At 40.6% G+C, this 24,402-nt stretch overlaps 1 protein-coding gene across 1 annotated transcript in view; it reads right to left on the bottom strand.

The window, feature by feature from the left end:
* MAGI2 (membrane associated guanylate kinase, WW and PDZ domain containing 2) overlaps positions 1-24,402 on the bottom strand; it is a gene marked incomplete at its 3' end in the record, with an annotated part of 1,258,801 nt that overhangs the window by 82,106 nt on the left and 1,152,293 nt on the right. Inside the window, 4 exon segments of the mRNA XM_040644569.1 lie at positions 12,552-12,695; positions 13,146-13,365; positions 18,689-18,842; positions 20,743-20,928. Coding sequence (XP_040500503.1) covers positions 12,552-12,695; positions 13,146-13,365; positions 18,689-18,842; positions 20,743-20,928 — 704 coding nt within the window.

The raw sequence follows: 24,402 nt of genomic DNA, 5'->3' as shown, positions 1-24,402 counted from the left end.
GATTTGATTTTTGCAAGAGGTTTTTCTTTCCCTTCATAAAAGGCATGGAGCGGAACCAAACAAGAAAGGAAAACCTCGCATTTGCAGACGATCTGAAGGGTGAGTCACAGTGATGGCTGACAGACGACCGGGCGGCTCAGAGACACGGGCCGTGGGGACATAGAGAGGCTAACAGCTATGGAGGGATGAGCTCTGTGTTTTACTGAGTGTCAGCACCCAGAGGTGAGGAAAGACTGGGTGGGTGATCTTTGGCAATGCAGAGCCCTAGAAACGATCTACCCAAGCCCAGACGATTGTTTTATTTCTCCAGTTGGACTGTTCTTTCCTCTCTTAAGCACCTGTTATCTCTTTTCTCTCATGCGTTGGATTTCATCAGCCTCCTTGGCTCATCTATCTGCATTGAACTGACGGGCTCAGCTCTGCAGAGTTGGAATATTCTGCTAAGCTCTGACTTCCCTATCACCCGACCGATGGCCCTGCTCTCCTGTGTACTTTCTCTAATAGGCGCTGGCGCACCTGTCTTGTAACCCTTCATTCTGTCATGTTTTGCATACCTCATGCTTTTGAAGTTCTTCATTATTTCCCGCTTGACCTTATTTTTCACTTTATTTCTATTCTATTGCTATTCCTACTGTGTCATTCACATTTGGTGATTGGGGGTTTACATATGAAGAAAACAAGATGTGAAATGTCACAGAGTTTAAGATTAAAGGCATTTAAAAAATTTTAGGCACAATAACTACACTACCTCACCGATCTTGCAATATCTGTAATAATTAAATGTACTCCGGAAAGGATGGTGGATTTACAGCGAGGTGATAGGGCATGAAAAGCTGACTGTGAGTTAGACTGAATATTCCACATATATTCATATGCTCAGTTATCTGTGATATCTGGTTCATCAGGTGCCTTTGTGGCCATGTAGTGAGGAGAGCTAGTTAACTTCCAGAGCCAGAACACACAGTGGCAGTGTTCTGCACTCCAAAGGCTTCTGTTCACACATTCATTTGGCAGACAGTACCTACTGGATGTGCACCATGGGCCAGGCCCCGCGCTGAGCACCGGGGTACAGCGGGGAGCACAAAGCACCACGGCGCCTGTTCTCACAGAGTTTATACTCCGGAGAGTCAGATTTCATAACATAATCACACACATGAATGTGAAATTAGCATCGTGACAAAAGCTACAAAGGAGACGTGGCAGCCGATGACAGGCAGCTGTGACCTGATTGGAGAGCGAAGAGAAGCTTTCTCTGAAGATGAGATGCTTGAGTTGACAGGAGAAAGAGGAGGAGGAGTTAGCCAGGTGAAGAGAGGAGAGAGGAGCATTTTGGGAAGAGGGGGCAATGTGGGCAAAAGCCCTGTGGGCGGGGGGGGGGGGGGGGGGCTTCGTGACCTGACTGAGGGGCTAGAAGGCAAGGGGAGCCTGGCTGAGAAGAGCTGGGAGGGAGGTAGGGGCCAGAACATGCAGGGCATTGACAGCCTTGTGACGGGTCTGATCTTTACCCTGCAAGAAATGGGGTGCCACCGAAGGGTCTTAAGCAATGCGCAGATAGATCAGATTTGTGTTTTGAGAAGGAACCCATCTTACCCAACAGACTAGGGGGAGGCAAATACAAGGTGATTGTACTTCCAAACTTTCATAGGCCTTCATAACATGCACACTGACTTAAACATGCTTTCTAGATGTCTGGGCTTAGAGTATGGCGTATTTTAATGGAAGTACAGACCTCGGTGGGAAGGAGGTGGGGAAGAATAGGAGGAAACTGAGGAATATTGAAGTAGGTACTTTGTCCTTCCTGGAAAAGACTATCCCCATTTTCCAGAAGAGTAAAATGGACTTTGTTAAATAACTTGCATGGTATGTGGACATGCTGTCATTCTTTGAGTTGCTAGGGCTGACTCAACTGGTCCCTCGGGCCAGGAGAGCACTTTTTCCCTCCCGCCCCCTCCAGTGCACGTGCCCCAGAAGCTGCCCAGAGGAGGCTGGTATTTGAGGCTCTGGAGCAGCTGTAAGCTCTTGACTGGTAACTTGTCCAAGGTCAGAGCTAGAGAGCCAGTGAGGTGGTGAGTCAGTCAGTCTATGAACATCAGTCAGCCAGGCTCCTGCTCTTTTTCCTGCCCTGTATTTCCTTTCAAGGAAGAAACAAGCTGTGGAAAAAGGAAAGGGAACAAGATAGGGAATGGACTAGGAAGTCAGTAAGACAGGTAGATGCTTCCCTCGAAGGGTCATCAGGGTAAGGAAGCAACCGAGTGGGCTAGAGACAATGAAAATATCTCAGACAAGCCGACAGAAAACAAGTGAAGTGTACACGGTTCTTCAGCGTATGACGGTGACCAGAGGCTTCAGACTGAGACAGACCCACTGATGGGCGTATATCGCTATTTTTACCCAACTTTTTCCCCTGGGAAATTGTGTGTGAGAGAGTCTCTTGTTGCTAAGGGAGACAATCTTGCTGCTTTGTTTCTCTGGATTCAAGGGCATATTAATTCAAGACACTGTGTCATGCCATTCAAGCTCATGGCAGAATATGAGCATGATGTGAAAAGGGCTCCTCCCCAAATTCAGGCAGAGCCTCCAGCTGGGCAGGCTCCCTCTTTTATGGGCCAGACAAGCGCCCTCGGTCTCGGGGAAGATAAGGTAGGATTCTTCAAAGTGGCCACCAGGAATCTGCATACTATTAAATGTGTCCCCTCCCAGAGCAGACCCCTCTTAACATCTTGGCCAGAGACAACAAACACAAAGGAATCTATCTGAGCCACCAAAATAGGTTTCCTGGGAATGAAAACCAAGCTTTAAAATTTCAAGCACAAAAATGAGGCATGAGAGCAGATTACGCAGGTTCTTCTCAGCACGCCCATTTCTAGGGCATTTCACACATTTCTGCAGTGGTGTCTTCTAAGAGCACACGGGCCATCTGGGAACAGTTTTGACTGGCTGCACTGGGACCCACAGGTGTAGGACCCGCAGGTGTAGGACCAGCCTCAGCCTCCGTGCCCACAGCCACTTCACCTTCTTCTTGCCCTAGTGTCTGTGTACAACAGTGATAAAATTAAGGTAGCTGTGATCCACACATTGCCGGCAGACTTGTTTTGTTTTGCATGCACACCTTTTTTAAATTAAAAACACTTTTTCAAGTCTGGTTGATTCTTAAAAATATGGATTTTTGCTTCCTCTTGAAAGATCAAAGACTTAGAAGGAGGAAGCCAGCATCCCTCTGATCAACAGTTGGCCCGGGCTCGTACTGGCTGCTCCTCGGAAGGGGCAAGGGCTCTCCGTGCTTCACACATTCATGTTCCCTGCCAGGCCCAGGCAGGCGTGTGAATTTGGGACCCTCCCTCCCTCTTTCTGAGACTGTGGGCCCAAGCAGAGCTTCAGTGCTGCTGAGGTGGCAAAGGGTAAGGAGAACACCATGTTTCTCTCTGCCCAGAACCCAGTAGTGAGTGCATCTCGGGGGCATTAGGAGCACGCAGACTTAGCCCCTTGTCTGTGGAGTTCTCAGGCAAGCCTGTAGCAGGGGCAAGGACTCATTAGAAATCAAGAATAAACAACTAACCAGAAATTTAAAAATTACAAAAATAAGAGCACCTTCTAAATAACCTACGAGTCAAAGAGGAAATCACAGTAGAAATTAACATATATGTAGAGCTTAAAATGATAAACATACTACATATCAAATCTACAGCCTTAAATTCATACATTATTAATAGAAATGAAGAAAAATGTCGAATTACTGATCTAAGCATCCAACTTAAGGAACAATAAAAATAACAACAGAGTAGAAGAAAATGGAGGGAGAGAAATACTAAATATAAAAACAGTAATGAATAAGCAAGAGAACAAATATGTAAGCTGGTTCTGTAAAAGAATAAAAAACCGGACAAATCTCTGGCATGATTAATAAAGATAAAACAAAGAATGCACAAATAAACAGCGGTCAAATAAATGAGATGGGGGAGATAAAAACAAATACTTCAGACATTAAAAATATAATAAGATAATATTATAAACACTTTGGAAACTACGATGGAATAGGCAAATTATTAGAAAAAGGAAATTTATAAGAATTGACTCAAAAAGAAATAGAAAACCTGAAGAATACCCTAGTTCTAATAGAAATGTAATCAGTGATTTAAAATTTTCACATGAAGAAAGCACACCAGGTTTGGATGGATTTACAGGCGCATTCTATCAAACATGCAAGGGTAATTCTCAACTTACATAAGCCTTCCCAGACAGCAACAACAATGACAACCACAGAAAGGATTATTCCTTCTCATTTTATAAGGGTAGAATAACATTAATATCAAAATCATTCAACAACACTACACAAAAAAAATTCAGCCTGACCTTACTCAAGAACAAAGATACAAATATCCTAAAGAGATTATCAGAAACTGAATTGAGCAATGCATAAAATGATCATTATGGATACATAGGATTTATCAGAGGAAATCAAGAGTGATAATAAAAAAACATTAATATGATTAATCTTTAATCAACATGTTAAAGAAAAAAGATCACATGATACTTCCCATAGAATGATAGAGAAATAGTACATAAAATTCACCATGAATTCCTAATAAACTCTCTAGCAAACTGGTCATAGAAGGGAACATTTTTAATCTGATAAAGGTTATGTATATAAACTCGTTAAACATTACGTTTGGTGGTGAAATGTTAGAAACATTCCCTTTAAGATTAGAAATAGAACAAGAGTGCTTGCTTTGACCACTTCTATTTAGAGTCACATTGGAAGCTGAACATGTGCAGTAAAATAAGAAAAAAAAAGTAAAAGAACTTAAAAGAACTCTCATTATTTGCAGAAAACGTGTTTACCTATGTAGAAAATCCAGAGGTAGCCACAGATAAATTAATTGAATTAATAAAAAAGTTTAGTAGTTTTGCATGATACGTTGACCAACATGCAAAAATCATTTCTGTTTCTTTTCACTGGTAACAGTTTATCTTACTATTACATTAAAAATACTATATATAGGGGCGCCTAGGTGGCTGAGTCAGTTGAGCGTCTCACTCTTGATTTCGGCTCAGGTCATGATCTCAGGGTTGTGAGATTAAGCCCCCATTGGGCTCAGTGCTGAGCGCAGAGCCTGCTTAGGATTCTCTCTCTCTCTCCCCCTCCCCTATGCTCATGTACGCTGGCTCTCTTTCTCTCTCTCTAAAAGAAAATAAAAATAAAATAAATAAATAAAAATACTATATATAAGAACAAAAATAAAACAAAGTGCCTAGAATCAATCCAGCAAAATATTTGCAGGTATGTTATGGAAAAAACTACAAATTTTGAGCAGTTTATGGAAAACCTAAATAAATGGATTCTATCATGTTCACGGATAGAAAGATTCAATATTATGAAGATTATAAAGCTTTCCCACATTTTTTATAGATTCCAAACAATTCCAATAAAAATCCTAATAGGACAAGCAAATTCTAAAAATTTATATGGAAGAGCAAAGATCCAAGAACATCCAGACACGGCTGAAGAATTAAGATGTGTGTCCAGGGACGAGGGGATGGGCATTTTTTTCTATCAAAAGTCAAGACTTAGTAAAAGGTAGATAATTAGAGTGTCAATGTAGGCATAGACAAATAGAACAGCAGAACACTGTAAATAAGCTATAAACAGACCATTACATACAGGAATTTTATTTATTATAGGGCTATCATTGCAGATTGGGGGAAAATGAGGGGACATTCAACAAATGATGCTGTGACAGGTAGTTATCCATATAGAAAAACTGAAATTGGGTTTCTTCCTTATTCTACACAAAGAAATCAATTCTAGGGATTAAAGACTTAGAAATGAAAAGCAAAACTATTAAACTTTTAGAAAAAGATATACGAAATCTTTAGAAATATGAGTTAGGGAATCATTTTTTCAAAGGTGACACAGGAAGTGGAAACTATGAAGGAAAGGGTTTATCAAGTCAATTACATTAAAATTAAGGCTTTCTATTTACCAAAGTGCATCAAAAAGAAAGTGAAACTACAAGTCATAAACTGGAGTAAGATATTTGCAACATAGCAATTGATGAAAAACTATCACCAAGCACATATGAACACTTCCAAAATTGATATGAAAGAAGAAACAATTCAACGGAAAATAAGGAAAATACATGAACAGGCATTTTCATTTAAGAGAAAACACAAAAGCTCAATAAACAAGAAAAGATGATGAACACCATTTTTAATCAAGAAATGCAAATTCAAACCTAAATGATATGTCATTTTCTACCTGCCAGAATCAGAATTTAAAAGCTTGAAATACAAGTTTTATGAGGATGTATAGTAGGGGAAACTCTTTTACATTGTTCATATGTGTATGAATTTGTATTATCACTTAGGAAAATATTTTTGTGTAATTTACTTAAGTTAAATATGTGCCCACCTAGGTATATAGTCTAGTCTAGAAAAATTTTTGCCTATGTGCAGCAGGAAATACATGTAAGAATTGTATTAGTTACAAAAAGCTCAACTCAAATGTCCATTGACATGGGAAATCTCAGATCTCCATGGATAACTAGACTGTAGCATATTCATACAATGATTTGCAGTAGGGAAAATAAGTGAACTATAGTGTCATGAGCCAACTTGGATGAGTCTTATGAATATAAAGTATAGAAAGCAAAGCACAGAGAAGGACATGAGCGATATGATTCATTTATATAAAGTTCCCAAAGTCTGCAAAACTAAGTAATACAGTTGAGAGATACACACATATGTAGTAAAACTGGAAAGAATGATAAGAGTTTGTTTAGAGTGGTGGTTCTCTGGGGGCTGGAGTGTGTGGGGAAGTTGAGTCAAGGGAGATTGGTTGTATTCTGTTTTTTTTTTTTAAGATTTTATTTATTCATTCATCAGAGAGAGAGAGAGAGACAGCCAGCGAGAGAGGGAACACAAGCAGGGGGAGTGGGAGAGGAAGAAGCAGGCTCCCAGGGGAGGAGCCTCACGTCAGGCTCGATCCGGAACGCCAGGATCACGCCCTGAGCCGAAGGCAGACGCTTAACAACTGAGCCACCCAGGCGCCCTGGTTGTATTCTGTTTTTTTAAGCAGGGCTATGGGTTTGTGGGTGCTTGAATCACTGTTAGTGTTTACACCTACTAAATATGTTAGAAGTATTCTTCTAAATGGTTTTATGTTTAATAAAAATACGTAAAATAGAATACTTTTATTTTGTAGTTATAGGCTAGTCATGTCTAGACCACAGGAGAGGTGATACATTAAAAAACAGCTATCAGGGTCACCTGGGTGGCGCAGCCGGTTAAGCGTTGACTCCTGGTTTCGGGTGAGGTTGTGACCTCATGATTAGCATGGCATCTGATTGAGATTCTCTCCCTCTCCCTTTGCCCCCCCTCACTCATGCTTTTTCTCTCTCTCTCTCTCTAAAATAAATAAATAAATCTAAAAAAAAAAAAAAAAAAACCAAACCAGCTATCAGGGAGGATGTGGAGACAGGGGAACCCTCTTAACACTATTGGTGGGAATGCAAACTGGTGCAGCTACTCTGGAAAACAGTATGGAGGTTCCTCAAAAAATTTAAAATAGAACCACCCTATGATCCGGCAATTGCGCTACTAGGTACTTACCCAAAGGATACAAAAATACTGGTTGGAAGAGACACATGTACCCCGATGTTTATAGCATCACGATTGACAACAGCCAATCTATGGAAAGAGCCCAAATGTCCATCGACTGATGAATGGATAAAGAGGATGTGCGCATATATATATGTAAGTATTACTCAGCCATCAATAAGAATGAAGTCTTGCCATTTGTAATGACATGGATGGAGCTAGAGTGTATTGTGCTAAGCAAAATAAGTCAGTCAAAGAAAGACAAATACCATATGATTTCATTCATATGTGGAGTTTAAGAAACAAAAACAAATGATCATAAGGGAAGAAAAGAGAGGCAAACCAAGAAACAGACAGTTAAGTATAGAGAACAAACTGATGGTTACCAGAGGTGGGGCAGGGTGGGAGGATGGGGGAGATAGGTGATGGGGATTAAGGAGTGCAGTTGTTGTGATGAGCACTGGGTGTTAAATGTTAAGTATGGAATCACTAAATTGTACACCTGAAACTAGTATTATACTGTATGTTAACTAACTGGAATTTAAATAAAAGCCAAAAAAAAAAAAAGATGGATAAGCATTATGTTTTTTGCACATTGTTTGGTCTACCAAGATTTTTTAGGCTACCCTGAGGCCCACTGCAGGCAGACTTGTGCATATGAATTTGAAGAAGGTAAGCCATTTTATAAATAACCTTATGTGATGCTAAAAAGGCATATAAAATTGTTACACAGTTGTTAAGGTGATGAAGCTAAAAATGATGTTTTTTTTTTTAAAACAGAAAGTATGTTTTATGGAAATGGGGAATATATTATGTTTTGTAGAAACAGGAAAATATTTTACCTTTTCAAGAGCAAACTTGGTCTCCTTTCAGATTCTCTTTGACCTTGAATGTTAGACCTTATTTACGTGATTAGAACTACTATCCTTTCCTCCAAATGTCTCTTGATTTCTTAAGATCTCCTGCTTCACCAGTAAATTATTTTGTATATTCATTATTCTTTGCCTGTGTTTCCTATTTACTTTCAGTTTTTAATTACATTGTGTCCCTAAGAGCTTTGTACCAGAGATTTATTCAACAGTACAAAAAATTTCATCCCTCTCAACTTTATTAGACTATTTCACAAACTTAAAAACACTCTTCTTTTTAACACATATCCATTAATAGTTTCTAATAATTTCTTACACTTTTCCTTAAAAACTGAATGTCGTTTGTGTTTTTCTTATTAGCCTTCCCGAATGACTAAAGAAAAGCAATCAGACATGATGGTTATGTTTCTATTTTCTATTCCCTGTATTTTCTGCATTTACAGATTATGTTTTGTCTGCTCAAATTTTTTTTTAAGAGAGAGCGAGCACAATGCACATGGAAGGGGGAGGGGCAGAGAGAGAGGGAGAGAGAATCCTAAGCAGGCTCCACACCCAGCATGGAGCCCAACACAGGGTTTGATCTCACGACCCTGAGATCATGACCTGAGCTGAAATCAAGAGTCAGACACTCACCTGACTGAGCTACCAGGTGCCCCGGACATGCTTTAAAAATGTGTGTCTGTGCCATAGTTTCTTAGAATCCCCAGTGTCAGGAGGGTGTCCTTACACCCATGCTCACCACCTCCTCTAGCCCCACTGCACCTGTCTTTCTTGTACTACTAAACAGGCACACACCACCACTGTCCTACAACGAAGGCTATCGTAAAAGACCCAGGAAAAGTCTCAGGTTCAGAGGCCAACACCACCTGGTGCAATAACTAAGTGTTCAAAAGTGCTATTATTTACACCCCTGACCCAAGGGCCCAGTAATTCATTAGTTGTTACAGGAAATGATTTTTCAGAATCACCCAGCTCTTTGACAGTAATTCTGATTTCAGCAATTCTATTATGCTGTGTTTCATCTCAGATATCCAGCTGTGATCAGATCATTACCTGGCTTCTTCCTTCTGTTTCTGATCATGAAAAGGGGGGGGGATACAATCTTTCCCACACTTATTTGATCACAAAGTGGGTGTGTGTTTAGTTTGTGCACAGAGGAAATGACGGATTAAGACTGAAGGTGAAGGGGTCGCATTAACAAAGAGAAATGTGCCTTCGTGTTTTAAAGGCTGCAAAGAAGCTGGTGCTAGCTTCTCTGCGTCTTGAGCTTATTTTTAATGATAACCCATGAATCTCTTGTCCACCTATTTTTCTCAGGAGTCTTGCAACTTTACAACCAAGCCATAATATCCATGGAGTGAAGTTACCTTATAAACATCACCTGCACAGATGATTAACATCTGTGTATGTATCTGGGCCCCAGCGGTATCAAGGGGGAATCCTATAGTAAGATGAAAAATGGGTCCCTGGTTGACTTTACAGTAAAATTTCCAAATTGGTAACCTATATATTATCCAATTTATGCATTAGTTTAAATAATCAAACCACCGAGTCATGCAGATATTGATCGATCCTGGTCCTTGCCAAAATAATTTAAATGCATCTGTAAATTACAGGTTATTGCCAATTCCTGATAAGCACAGATGAAGGTAGAAAACATTAGCTTAAGTGATTAAAATTTGATAATAAACACTAAAACAAGATCTGATTTAATTATGTGCTATGTTGAAGAACAACCATGCAGATAGAAAATGTTACCTAATTCTGACAGTAGATAATATGAACACCTTTAAACTTATGTGGTGAAGTTGTCCCTTTCCCTGACAGGCAGTTAGTCACCCTGAACAAATTCTCCACTGGTCCATGACTGAGAAAACCCCCCAAAACATTTGAGTATTAAATATAATCCATAAAGAGCAGAAGAAAGTCTTCTATCCATCCCTGCTAAGTTCCCAGCCTTAACTTAAAGATTGGAGATAAAATCAACCAGTAAAATTTTATCCATGGGATTTCTGTGACTCCCAAGTGGTTCCTTTTCTTTGAGAATTAAGTGCTAGAAATATATATATTCTAGTCCCAAATAAACTAACCATATTATCTCAAACTGGCCATAATAACTCCTTTTAGATAGCTTGTACACAGAAGAATAATTTGCTCCATAAAACTGGCATGGAAAATTATAAAATATTGCTTATTTTTATAATCTGTGAAAAGAAGTTAAAACACCATTTTCTGAAACCCAGGTAGAGGACTCATTTTTATCACTTGCCAGAAGAAAAAGCACCTTTCATAAAATCGAGCACCTGCCTACAGAATTCTAAATCTGTGTTTACACGGATTTAAAAACCTCAGTTTTCCAACCTGAACAGGATGGAACTCTCCTTCGACAAGACCTGGGGGGAATTAGCAAAGCCTGAGCCCATACACATCCTATCTTTGTCATACCTTGTCAAGTCAGCTTCCCTCCAGCTCAGTTAGGAGTTCTCAAACTTCACCTTGCATCAGATTCACCAGGGGGTGAATCAGACAATATTGACCCCACTCCTAGAGCTTCTGATTCAGTAGGTCTGCAGTGGGGCTCAGAATTTGCATTTCTAACATGTTCCCAGATGATGCTGAGGCTGGGGACCCAGCAGAGAACTACTGTTCTGGCTTGAATTCTCCGAGAAAGAAAATTCTTTTTACAGAAGAGTACTTCTATACTTAGGCTTCTATGCCTTGGGAGTACTGTACATATTAGCAGCCATTTAGACCATTTGTTAAAAACATGGCCACCATTTGGAACCCACACAGGCTATGTCTGAAGTCCACTGTGGGAGTGGGTGGGCTATCCTCTCTCCTAGGGGTCTGGTCCCTTTACTCATGGCCTTCGTGCTGTGTCGGCTTTCACCTGCACTACAAAGATTTTGGTTTATTTAATCTCTTGTGAGTTGGCTTTGCAGCATGTTAAGAAAGTGCCCTTCTGTGTTTAGGGAAGCTTGGTGGCCTAAACGAAAATCCTGTATAGATGGAGTAAGGGGAGGCTCAGGGCAGGGGCTGTCAGGCTCTTGAGTCAGCCACTGCCTGGGTTCAAATTCCAGCTTGGATACTTGGATACCCAGTTGTCCAAGAATTGTGAAGGAGGGAGAAAAATTGACATGATTTATGTTCTTCCTACTTTTGCACTGTGGATGATTCACTGACTTGGGAATGAAAATCACAGAAATGGAAGACTTGGCAGTAGGAATAACAGATTCATTTGGTTATTTGGGAACAAGTAGCTGGTGAAGCTCAGCTCAAGAATTTGAGGTTCCAGAAGCCAAGAACCACAGCTTTTCTGTATTAACTTAAAGGACAAAGAGGGAGGGCAAGAATAAATTCCAGATTTTATTTATAATAGCTAACCTTTATTATGTGTTTACCAATGGCCATTTTGCAGAAAGAGAGGCAGAGAGAGACACTGACTAATATTCTATATTGTTACTGAGTTTTTTCTTGTACCTTTAGATGAAGTCAGTTACCCATCAATCAGATGCCTCAAAACCGCTATACATTAAAAATCCACCTCAACTTACACTCTAACTGGAAAATGCCACCATTTTTAAGGTCAGCGTGTATACAAGAAGCCTGGTCCCCTTTTTTTTCTAGCATCAAAGCCAAAAGACCCGTCAACACAGGAGAAATCTTTCCAAAGAAACACAGAACCATTTGATTAATAAACTTGGAGAAAAGAAAGCAAAAAACAAAACAAATTTCCAAAGATTTACTCTCAAATGAAAACTAAATACCATTAAGCTGTAGGAAAAGTTAAGGATCAGCGTTTTTAGTTCAAACTATTTCTTCGGTTATTTGTACATTTTCTTTAGTTTGCTCTTCAGAGAAACTGCATCTTTAAAACACTACAATGAGATTTGCCAATTGGAAGGCTGTACGTAAGAAAATGAGAAATAATATAATTCTTAAATAACGTTTGACCAAACCTTTAGAAAACTGAGTCATGCAATGGAAAGAAGGCAAACCCTATGCCGAGACTGCTTTGGCGCTCTGATACTATCGCGGGTTTTTCCTTCAGAATTAAGCAGTTCTATAAAAAGAGATTGTTCTTACCCTCATCCTTCCATTCCTTATCGCGGGCCCATCTTCTGCCAATCTCAACACGTACAAATCCATTTTGTATTCCCTTCCTCCACGAATGCTGAATCCAAATCCTTTGGCTCCTTTCTCCATGTCCACAGTGAAATAATCAAAATCCTTCAGAGTTGGGGAGAAAATGGAATAAGCAGTTGTTTAATATTAGAGAAACTTCTGTGGTCAGTCTCTCTGTTCTCTCTTATAGTTAATGTGTCCCCAGTGACATGATATTGAGAGAAAAAGTAATCTGACTTCACCATCGAATAAAAGGCAAGACAAAATTCCAAAGGCTCAAGCGGATCCAAGTGCAGTTAACTTGGTCAATAAAAGAACTACTGTAGAGCGTGTTTACTTCGGTATCTATCCATCTGTTTACTTGGCAAACGTATTATGACTGCATATAGGCCTGAGTGATATTATCTCTCCTTTGAGTTTTCTCATTCACTGCTATTAAGCACCATAAATAAATGTATCAGAGTTGTGTGTGTGTGTGTGTGTGTGTGTGTGTGTGTGTGTGAATTATGGGTTTGCTCATTAGGAAACGGAAATGTAATGGGGTCTCTGAGGTACCTGGGGCTGCCTATACTCCGCCAGAGGGTACTGCCTGGTGTCAGGGGAGTGCTGCCTGTAGTCCAGCAGGGGAGGCTGCCTATAGTCCAAGGGTGGGGGTTGCTGGTAGTCCCCTCCCGGGGGCTGCCTGTAGTCCAGCGGCGGCTGCCTGTAGTCCGTGAATGGAGGCTGTCGGATGTCTGGTTTCACATCTTGCCTCGCTTTTACTTCTGACCTGTAACTAGATAAATGGAAATGGGATTTGCTCTCATAGCTCAGCATTCTGAGGAGAATAGAGCGATCACATGACCTCTAGGCACGTGTGGGTCACACCTCTTGGTGGTCCTTTCGTGGGTTCTGGAATTTGAGAAAATTATAAATGATAAGTATTATTTAAAAATCTTTGACAAATGCCATATCGTATACTTTTCATGTGGCTCCATAAGAAATCAAGGTGAACATGATGGCTCAACCAGGGCTTTGTGGAAAAGGAGTTAGGGATATCCCTCTTTGACTTTGGCTACTTAAAAACTTGTACAACTGTAGCAAATCTAGGGAGCTAAACACTTAACTATATCTCAAAATATCAGTCTGTCTCAACACCAGTGAACCAACTCTATCAACCTCTCTCTCTCCCACACACCATTCATTACTTCATGAAAGCACAACTGAAGCAATTTCTAAATACTCTATAAATACATAATTAAGGGGTATTTTAACCTGCTAGGTTGGGTCTTTTTGACTATCTCACAGAGGTTAAAGGACTGATAGCAAAGTCTAATCACCAGCTACAACTCAAGTAGCAAGTCATTCCTAAGAGTAGAAACATACTACACAGAGTTTAAATATTAGGCTATAACTGTCAGAGCAGTATCAGGTGCTATTATCAGATACTATCATGGCCATAAGATGAAAGGGAAGGCAAACATGTTTATGTCCAACATTTGTGTCTTTCTTGTTTCTAGATATTACTTACAGTAGTTCCTCCCCCCATCCATGCGGGTTACGTGCCAAGACCTCAGTGGTTGTCTGAAACCGCAGATAGTACTAAACCCTGTATATACTGTTTTTTCCTATACATACACACCTATGATAAAGTTGAATGTATAAATTAGGTACACTGAGAGATTATCTAATAATAACACAGAAAAATTATAATAATATACTGTATTAAAGTTATATGAGTGTGGTCTCTCTTTCAAAATATCTTATTGTCCTGTACTCACCCTTCTTGTGATGATGTGAGCTGACAAAATGCCTGCGTGATGAGATGAAGTGAGGGGCATGACCTAGGCACTATGATTACATTGTGCAGCATGAGACTAGGCTATTACTGACCTTCTGACAATATGTCACAAGAAGGATTATCTGCTTCCTGACTGTGGTTGACCTCAGGTAACTGAAACCACGGAAAATGAAACTTCAGATTAAGGTGGGGGAGGAGGGCTACTGTACTCCTAAAATAAATATAGAAACCAAAGCTAGTTGTTTAGTGCTGTTCTGTGAATGCAAACTGCTCTAAACTGAAGGGCTTCCCAGTTCCAAAAGGACACTAACATAGCTAATGCCTACCATTATGGGATCATTAATAAGGTAAACTGAAAAGTTACCCCCATAGTATAAAGGCCACTTAATTCTGTAATTCACTGTCTATTGTCACAGCCACAGCCACACTGAGCTGCTCAGAAATTCAGGAAAATAAAAAAGAATACATTCTATCTAATGACAATTTTATCTAAAATTAATATAGAGGGTCTGAGGAATTGCGAAAATATTTAGGACCAAGGAAAAACTCAAATGTGTCAGGAAAACAGGATCAAAACCAGTAAAATTTTTACCTTTAAAACCAGATTTTTTTTTTTTAAACTGGCTTATGGTCTCACTGATGCTGATTATGACTAACTATTTTTAAAAATCACTCACCTAAACAATTGCCATTAGTGCAATCTAATATTTGATGAGGACACACTAAGAATGTACAGCCATGGATGTATTTATCTGGGGTTTTGGAGGGGGGTTAGTAATATCGTTATTTCAATCAACACTTTGAGCAGGTCCCGTTTGTCACTTAACCCTGCAGATGTGACACATTCCTCTTAGGAACTGCACAATGTGGGCTCTGCTTTATACTTCAGCAAGGTGTCCACTCACCAACTGGGAGTGTGCGTGCTGAGAAGGGAATTATTGAAATACGCTTTGAATAAGACGCTTAACCACACAAATGCTGAGTTAAACAAAAGGAACCGGACTGGCCAGCATTTGTTGGCATGTGTCGACGCCTTCCTAGAAAACCGTTTGGTAGATGAGACGTCACGTTGTTTTGAGTCACTTTATTTTCTTGATCCGTCTGGCAGGGGTATGCCATGTCCATTACGTGCTCCCTTTCCAACCAGATGTTGGAGCCACAAGGTGCAGCAAAAGAGGGTGAAATGCAGAGTTTCCCCGGAGATTACACACCAGCCCAGAAGAGCAACTGTAAGATGCAATGGCCGTCATCCACGCCTGCCTTCTGGCGCTCAAAGTGCATTTGACCTCAGTGCCAAGGGTCAAGGATTTTATGTTGAATTGCACATTGGAGAGTCTTTAATAAGGAAAATATACTTAATTTTTTATGAGTATTACCAACTTTTAAGTGAACGATACCCTGGCTTGGGCAAAAATTACATTGCTTTGAATGTGTGAAACACTCTATTTTCAGGAAAACTCAGAATTATTAGAAAAAAATATATAGCCTTTTTAAAATCCCTTTCCTCGTGAAAGAAGGTCATCAGTATAACTCTTTGCAGTTATTAATTCTATTACTAAAGAGATTTTAGAAATAATCAAACCAGATTCCTAGTGGTAAATTCTAACAGAATTTTATGGTATGAGCAAGTTCTAGAACCAGGAAACATTGCCTGTGGTAGGGGATCTTGGGGTGGGATTTTGCCTCATGTGGGCCTTTTAAGAATTCCTTCCAGCCTTAAGCATCTAGGGTTCAAAGTCTGTGAAAGAAGTCAATTTCCAATGCTCTTCCACGGACCTTGCCGTTTAAGATGCAAATACTAATTGCCCTAGCCGGGGAAGGTGAACTCTGCTATTTATACTTTGTTTTGAAATATATTACATAATGGCTCTTTAGTTGTTTTCAACAAATGCTTCTCCTCTAATACTGCTTTGCTCATGTCTGTATTAAAATTATTTTGTTTCCTGAGCATACACCAAAAGGATGTTAAGGGAAGATAAATAAGGAGAAGTGTGCAGGGTGTCAGTGGGAAGCCAAACTGAGAGTAAATAAGACGGGATAAAATATTCAGTCATCCTAAATCCTAAAGTAAAAATTTGCAAGCAGATTGCTATTTAATTTTCTCCCACTTTCCAGGGGAACCTGGCTTGATTTGACATGAAGGTAGGTGGGTACTTCTTTGTATAAATGAACTCGTAGGAGACGCATCCTGGGTGCTTGGCACACAAGCTACCTTGGAGACGTCTCCAGCCTGATCTAGAGAAAGGCAAAGAGTTCCTGATACCCTGACCATCTTTATTTTTTTTATTTTTATTTTTTATAATAATTTTTTATTGTTATGTTAGTCACCCTACAGTATATCCTTAGTTAACGCCGCTAGGGAAATGATTCTGGTATCTGTAAGATTATCAATCTCGTCATTCATATGTAAAGGAGCCAGCTTGCTAACAATCCACAGTGAAGCCAGGAAACAAGAGAGCCAAGAAGGGTCCCTCTAGGAGTTGGCACTTTCCAGGCTTTTAATATTGGTGAAGCAACAATAGGTAAGAACTCTGGGAAAATCCATTGGTGATTTATAAAAAATCTGAATCAGGTCAATCTGTTAATCCCCAGATTAGGAAGTATTTTATTTTGTAGTCAAGACAAAAAATATTCCAAAAACCGTTGCTTTTCTGCTTGGGGCAACGAGTCCCATTTGTGAGCTAATAGCAGTTGGGGGCATGATTGTGACCTTGCCCAAATGTTATTCTCCCCACTGAATCATAACACAACAGGGATGAGATTACCACCCCAAAGCTAGAAGCAAGAGCCCACATCCAGGGGAGTCTGACTCTGGAAAAGTGAGATGGAATTGTGGCTGGGAGATTAACAGACAGTGGCAGAGCCATCAGAAGAGTCTGGAGCTGGCTCAGCAACCGTGTGCACTCAGTCCCTTCCTCCTGAGTCCAAAGGGGGTCCCGGGGAAAGCCGGCGCAATCTGTTGACCGCACATGGTGAAAGCGAACACATCGGGGGCTTCTTACTGAGGCACCCACAACTTACTACTCCTACGGGTGGTCAAATTCTTACCTCCCTATCATTTGCTTTATTGTCTTTAGTCTTTTTTCTTCCCTGGAATAGATTAAACCCATACACAGCTGAGGACAACAGATATTTCCTTTTCTATGAAAGCAAATGGGGGAGCTCCGAGCAGGGCTTTCTGGAAATAACACCTGTGGCAGAGGGAAAATATTTGCTTTGCAACTGTGTGAGTGATGACCCCACAGAGTTCTGGGACTTGGAAATTGGGTCTCACTTCATCTTCACCAACATGGGAGGCAGGAGCGGGGAAGCAGATGTTCAGAAAACATCAGAATTATGGAAAAGACCGGTGAGGGTTTTATACATGGAGATGTTCCTGTGGGTTGTTCTGTTTTTCTCCTCTGAGAGAGGGGACACCACATGGGAATGTGTCTTCATCTCTTTCTTTAATGGCTCAACCTAACCCAGGCTCCCTGTCACACCGAGTCACAATAAGAAGACAATGTTCTTATATGGCATCCTTTTCTCCTGGAAGATCCCAGTGCCTTATTTATATTAGTTTATGATATGGAATGGATATAAGGCAAAATGCAGTAAGAAATGCTAACATTTATTAATGCTTACAAGTCTTTCCACACTTGCTCCTCTCCATACCACCATTATTCTCTGGGCCACCACCTTCACCCAACCCAGGACATCGGCAGCCATCTCTAAACACTGAATAACCTATATCCACCCTGACCAGCCTTCAGTCAGTTCTCTGTGTGGCCAACTGAGAGGCCTTGGAAAGCAAATCCAGTGACATCAGTCTTCAGCACGAAACCCATTCCAAGACTTCTTAGTACATTTAAGGTAGAAATTTTTAACAAGCTTACAAGACCCTGCAGGTGGGCCCCTACCGCTCTCACTGGCTTCATCCAAAACCGTGCTCCCTGACCTCTTTCCTCACTACACTGACCTTATTTCCACCCCTTTCACGGTTGCACGCTCCCTCCTCCCTCCTGCTAAAGGGCCTTTGTCTATGTTCTTCATTTCGGACTCTCTTCAATGTGCTTTTCAGCTTAGTTAACCCCTACTGATCTATAGTTGCTCATTGTTTCTCCAGGAAGGGTTCTCTTGTTGTGAAGAACGGATGCTTGTATTTGCTAATAAAACCACACTTGTGACACACACACAATCTCAAAATCACAGAAAGGCACATAGAGCAATTTCTACTTTATGAAACTTTCTCTTCTGCCTGTGTCCTGTCTTGTCCCAAACTCTCCTTCTCCCCACATCCCTCCCCTCTCCAAGTCAGAAAAGCCAGGGGAAACTTTACCTATTTTCATGTCCTTGCAGCTGAAGTGGTTGAGGAGGAGCTGGCTGGGCAACAGGACTGTTGGGGGTGGCTGGGGTCGGCTGGGCCAGAGGACTCTGCTGGGCCATCGGGCTCTGCTTCTCTGAGCTAGGCGCAGAGGCTGGGCTGTTGAGCTCTGCAAAGGGGAGCCAAAGTGGCAAATGCAGTCAGGTTGGCATCTGATAAAGGGCAAGAGGTGGCCAGAGGTGGTAACTCTTTGCCGCCTCAGAGGACTCAAGGCTTTGGTTATTTCAGTTTCCATTAGACTTTAAGACGGCAGGTTAAACTTATCAATGATCCAATCAAGTTCCAGTACCATTCCCAGAATTAGTATTACGTCATTCGTTAGAAGTGTTGCCGAACAAGGTTATAAACAGAATCTCTTGTCATTTTGTCAGGAGAAAAGATTACGATAAAAAAAAAAAATGTTAAAACAATGAAAAAATAATCCAAAGGAGTAAGCTCTAAAACATATTCTCTTTTCCCAGTGTCGCCCACTGACAGAAAACATTTAGGCCACTACTTTTTGGTTGTAATGACAAGTCTACTGGTATTCCAAAGTTTGGATAAGCAACTAAATATAACAGAAATAAATGCTTTTCACAATCTTCTCTCTAGTTCCTTGTTAGTCTTATTGTTTAATAACCCCCTGCACTCCATGGTTCTTCAGAAAGAAAAAAGAACATCGGACAGAAGAATGTTCATTAAGTTGTTCTTTGTTAAAACAGCTCAGATTTTCCTGTAACAGCATCACATGTTCAATTGAAATCATCTGTATATGACGTGTTAGAAACAGGACAGACATATTTCAGTCTGGGGAAAATGGAAAAGCGAGTCAGGTTTTTAGCGAGCAATTTTGCTTAAATTTCCATTGAATATTTTACACATAGTAGTGTCTGCAAATAACAGGTTACAAACACCACGGTCATTTTCTGTTCTGTTCTTTTTATTTGGTTGGGTGATCAAAGGGAGGCCATCGATTCCTATACAAGCCACTCTTCCCCTTTCTTCTCTGACAGCACAAATTTTAAAATTTCTTCTCCCCTTAAAGGGTTTCTCAACCTCATCACTGTTGACATTTTGGGCCAGATAAGTCTTTGCTGCGGGGGCTGTCCTGTGCCCTGGAGGGTGATTAGCAGTACCCTCACCCTCTGCCCCCTAGATGCTGGTAGCCTCCCCATCCCAATCAAAAATGTCTTCGAACCTTGCCAAACATTCCCCAGGGGACAAAATCATTTCAGCTGAGAACCATGGTTTTATATTGAAAGTCAAGTGACTGCTTGGTGCCTCCGTGTCCCACAGCCCCAAGACAGAATCAGGAGACGAAGTAAAACAGAGGGGACCAACGGGAGCGAACCCATCACTCTTCATATGGGATGCTGCAGTCCACACACCAGTGACCTCCAGGGACTGTGTTCTCAAATGTCATTAATGAGTCAACAGCTACAATCCAATAGTGAACCCACTGTATCTGGAAACGGTGACTTTATGGTGAACAGGTACTTAGATCCTTGTGGCCCTCAAGGCATGGCCATGAGTTGTGATACTCACGACTCTTCAAGCCTCAGGGGTGAGTGCTTATACAGAGAAATTCAGAAGACTAAGTGGGAGTTTAAAATTCTTATCAGATGCAACGTTTTCTAAATGAGCTCTCTTTATACCACAAAACTTCCTCAAGCTTTTCAAAATCAATCTGACTTTGAAAAATCCTCCAGAGCTTAACTGTTAACATGAATACTTTTTTTTTTCTCTCTTTTTCAGATTTGTAACTCGATCATCTCTGTTGAATGTGTTCTGGCTTAATATCACCATAAAAACAGGACTCCCGGGACCGCAGGGGATGATTGAATAACCCAGTGTCTTGGGATTCACGCTATTTATCTATAATGTCACACGGCTTGATCTCTGAATGAAACTGGTACTGAGTAAACAGGATCTGGGGTGCAAGGGAGTGTGAGTTTTTGCGAACGCGGAAATAAGAATCAACTTTGGACACTCTGGCACTCCGTGAATGGCAGCCAGGCTCAGGCACTCACCCTCCTGAGGAATGATGCGGAGGGTGACACTGAGACCCGCGTCCTTGATGAGCTTCACGATGTCTGCATGAGGCATGTTGATGATGGACTGGCCGTTCACTGCCAAGATCCGGTCTCCCACTTTCAGTTTTGCACAGCGATCTGCAGGACTCCCATCAATGATGCGTCCGATTTTATGGGGCACAGCTAGAACAATCCCCAACAGAACCAGATATCAGGGGTGTTGCCAACACATGTTCTAATCTTTGAGTCCCAGCCCCACAGGAAACAATGTGATGTCAGAAATCTTCCTTCCATCAGTAAATCTGCCTTTTGAAATAATAATCACACCTCTTAAAGGGGGTCCTGTGAGATCAGAATTCCTAAATTCAGGTCCTGTGCAGTAATGGACTAATTCCAAATACATGGACCAGGGGTTCTCAACTTCATCATAATCACCCTAGGATTAAAAATACAGCTCTTTGGGCCTTACCCGAGCCTTGTGCATCAGAATGTCCAAGCAGCATGTGAGAATCATGAATTTTTAAGAAGCTCCTCAAGACATTCTGAGACATACAAAATTTTGAGAACCGCAGGGATTAACTGTTGTGAGCTCATATTATAGAGACAATAATCCACAGTTTCAGAAAGACACAATAAATGCCAAGAATTTAATTTCTACCCTTACCCATTTTACAGAGAGAAGAAAACAGAGAAGAAATCTATATTAACATGGGCTGTCACAGCTGGTGAAGAATCTGTGCTCAATCTCCCATCAGTTACTAAGTTTCAGTTCCAAGGTTGCTGTAATTTTCAAATCTTAGCTCTTCTTTCTGATTTAATTTATTAAGTGGTGCTAAGATCTTGCTAATATATGATGAATAATATATTTAATCAAATCTAAGAAGAAAGAAAGAAAGAAAGAAAGAAAGAAAGAAAGAAAGAAAGAAAGAACTCAACTCTTCCAATTAAACAATGACACTCCATGGACTATAAGATGCTGTCTAATTTTTTAGATATTAAAATAAGAAAATGTGCATTAGGATTGATCCAATAGGGTATAAGTCTCTATAAAACAATGAAAACTTATTTTCTTTTTTATTATTTATTTATATATGTAGGGACAGCCAGGTACATAAGGATAAAGATTTTTTAGCAGGTTGACTTCTATTCAATGTAAATGTGTGAGTGTCTATGAGGATAACTATTTCTGGAGTCAGATATCAATGGCACACAGAGTCCCTTTAACTGCTCCCCTGCCCCAAGGAGACTACAATCCAGAGACCTTTTCCTTTTCCTTTCTCCCTTCTAGACAGGGAACCCCAGCCAGGAAATCACCTGTCAGTGACTCTGTGTTGTTGCTCTCCCTGTGGAAGTCAGGTACCGATTTATCTGCGTAAAGAGACAGAGACACTCTACCATTTGTTATGCTCCAGGAATGTCTGTTCCCTGAACTCTCAATCTTATGTATGTGCTCCAGCGAAAGGCAGAACATCACCTAATAACCACAATAAGGAAGGACAATCAGTGAGTTAATGAACCAGGACCTTGATCATATTTCCATTGTGAAAGGTTATAGATAGCATATGAAAATACTGGCTGAGCCCGTGTTTCTGAAGTCAAACACATCATGTTGGAAGCTCAAACACCTTTTTATTTACCACAGGCACCGATGGCTCTAATGAAGAACATCTTACTTAAAAAAAAAGGTGAAAAAAAAAAAAAGCATACTAAAGATCATTTTAGGCTCTAAGGACAAGGTACTTGTCAAGCAGAAATGTAATAACTCATTCATTTACTTATTTTTAAAAAATAAGGTATTGCAAGTTGCTTGGTCTTCTACCATAATGAGAGTGAACATTCATTCCTGGTTTTGCCCCCTTTCGGTTCAGTACTTGTCTGAGCCATCAATACATGGCATGGTCTCCCTGGTTTCCCATGTGTCTGTTGCTATCTCCCATGTGATCCTTGGAAAGTTACCTGACCTCTCCGAGTTTGTTTTTCAATAGGAAAATTGGGATAATAATATCACTGACTTCACAGGATGGTTCTGAGAATCAAATGAGTTGTCCCATGTAAAGTGACTAGGACAGTGCCTGGAGTAAGAACTGATCTGTAAGTTTTCACTTTTCTTTCATTCTTTTTATTACTATTATCTTTGTAATGGTTCTGATATCACTATTGATATGTGCGTGTGCATAGGTCCCAGCTTGAACTCTTCCTATGTGGGGTAAACCCGTCATATTGCTGAAACAAGAAATGCTTTGCTTATGACACAACAGTATCTGCTAAGGATCAACGCAGGAAAACAGCTTCATTTGGGAAAGAGAGATGTGTTTGGGGGGATTATATATACATGCTAGGTGAGGTCAAGCTTCCTGTTTGTTTTTCTCTGGTTTTCCAAAAAAGATGTTGCAGGTCTCTGCAGGAAAACACCAGCTTATAAATAAGAGTTTATTATTCAAAGGGAAATCAGTATAATACAGATGTCCTCATTATCTGCCTTGAGCCTTACACGCACGCACACTCACACACACACAGTTGTAACTACGTTAAAATATATATAATTTTATCCTTAACAAATCACGTGAGATAGCCGGTAGCATCATCACTACATGTGTAGAATGGAAGAAACTGAAGTATAGTCATTAGCAATTTGCTCAAGGTCACAGAGTCCAACCACGATTTAGAATCCCAGTCTGTCAGATTCCATAGGCTTTGCTCTTAACCACTGCACCACACCGTGTCTCTCGACTTTGTGGTGTCTTCCCTCCACGCAAGCACTTGCTTCATGAGCACCCAGTGCTTCTGTTTGGTGAGTGCAGCCTGCCTCTCAGCAGGGACTCACAAACACTTCACCAGTGGCCCTCATCCAGGGGAGAGTGGGAGGTGGCAACTTTGCTTGAAGCTGGTTCTTTGTGGCCGCTGTCTTTTCATGGGCTGGGCATGAGGAGGAAGGGAGAGGAGAGGGGAGGAAGGAAGGTGAGGGGGAGGAGAGGAAAATTGGACAGCTGCTCAGATCCCTTTTACTTGGGACTTCACATATCATGGTGTCATTCCTTTATTTGAAGTCATTTCTTTGGGCATTAGAAATACATTTGAAATGAAATTTAAAAATATACTTTAAAACACATACAGCTGGTATTTGGATGATTTGCTGTTTTGAATTATTCATGCCTCTACTCCCGTCTATTACTGTGGACCATTTAGAATCTACTGGGCATAAAACCCCAAATGTTTCAAAACATAGATTGCACACACACACAAACACACGCGCACACACACGCACACACATGCAATTTTATGAGCTCAACAGCAATAAAAACAAAAACAATAAGTTATCATTTGTTAATTTCCAGGCACTGTGCTAAGCACTTACTTTAAATCCTTACAGCAACAGTGTAAAGTAGCTATAAAAGTATAATACTCATGTTTATTTTATTGTTAAGAAAACAAAGACGTGTCAAAACCAGAATTCGAACCTATGCCTGTGGCTTCAAACCTTCGGGTTACTCCCTCCTTTTTTGGATATATGCCAAGTTGGAAGCAATTTGAATTATGAGGACCGAGGGAATGGCTGGTAAGATTTAACTTAGGAAAGCGTGCTGCTTGAGATTTTGAGATGAAAGTTTCATTTATTTGCTTATGAGCATAACTCTTAGTTTCAAGGCCATTTTCACT

This window comes from Ursus maritimus, unplaced genomic scaffold, assembly GCF_017311325.1.
Source record: "Ursus maritimus isolate PB19 unplaced genomic scaffold, ASM1731132v1 scaffold_3, whole genome shotgun sequence".
Classification (NCBI taxonomy): domain Eukaryota; kingdom Metazoa; phylum Chordata; class Mammalia; order Carnivora; family Ursidae; genus Ursus; species Ursus maritimus.
Note: the sequence above shows the minus strand (reverse complement) of the source record. Positions and strands in the feature narration are given on the sequence as shown.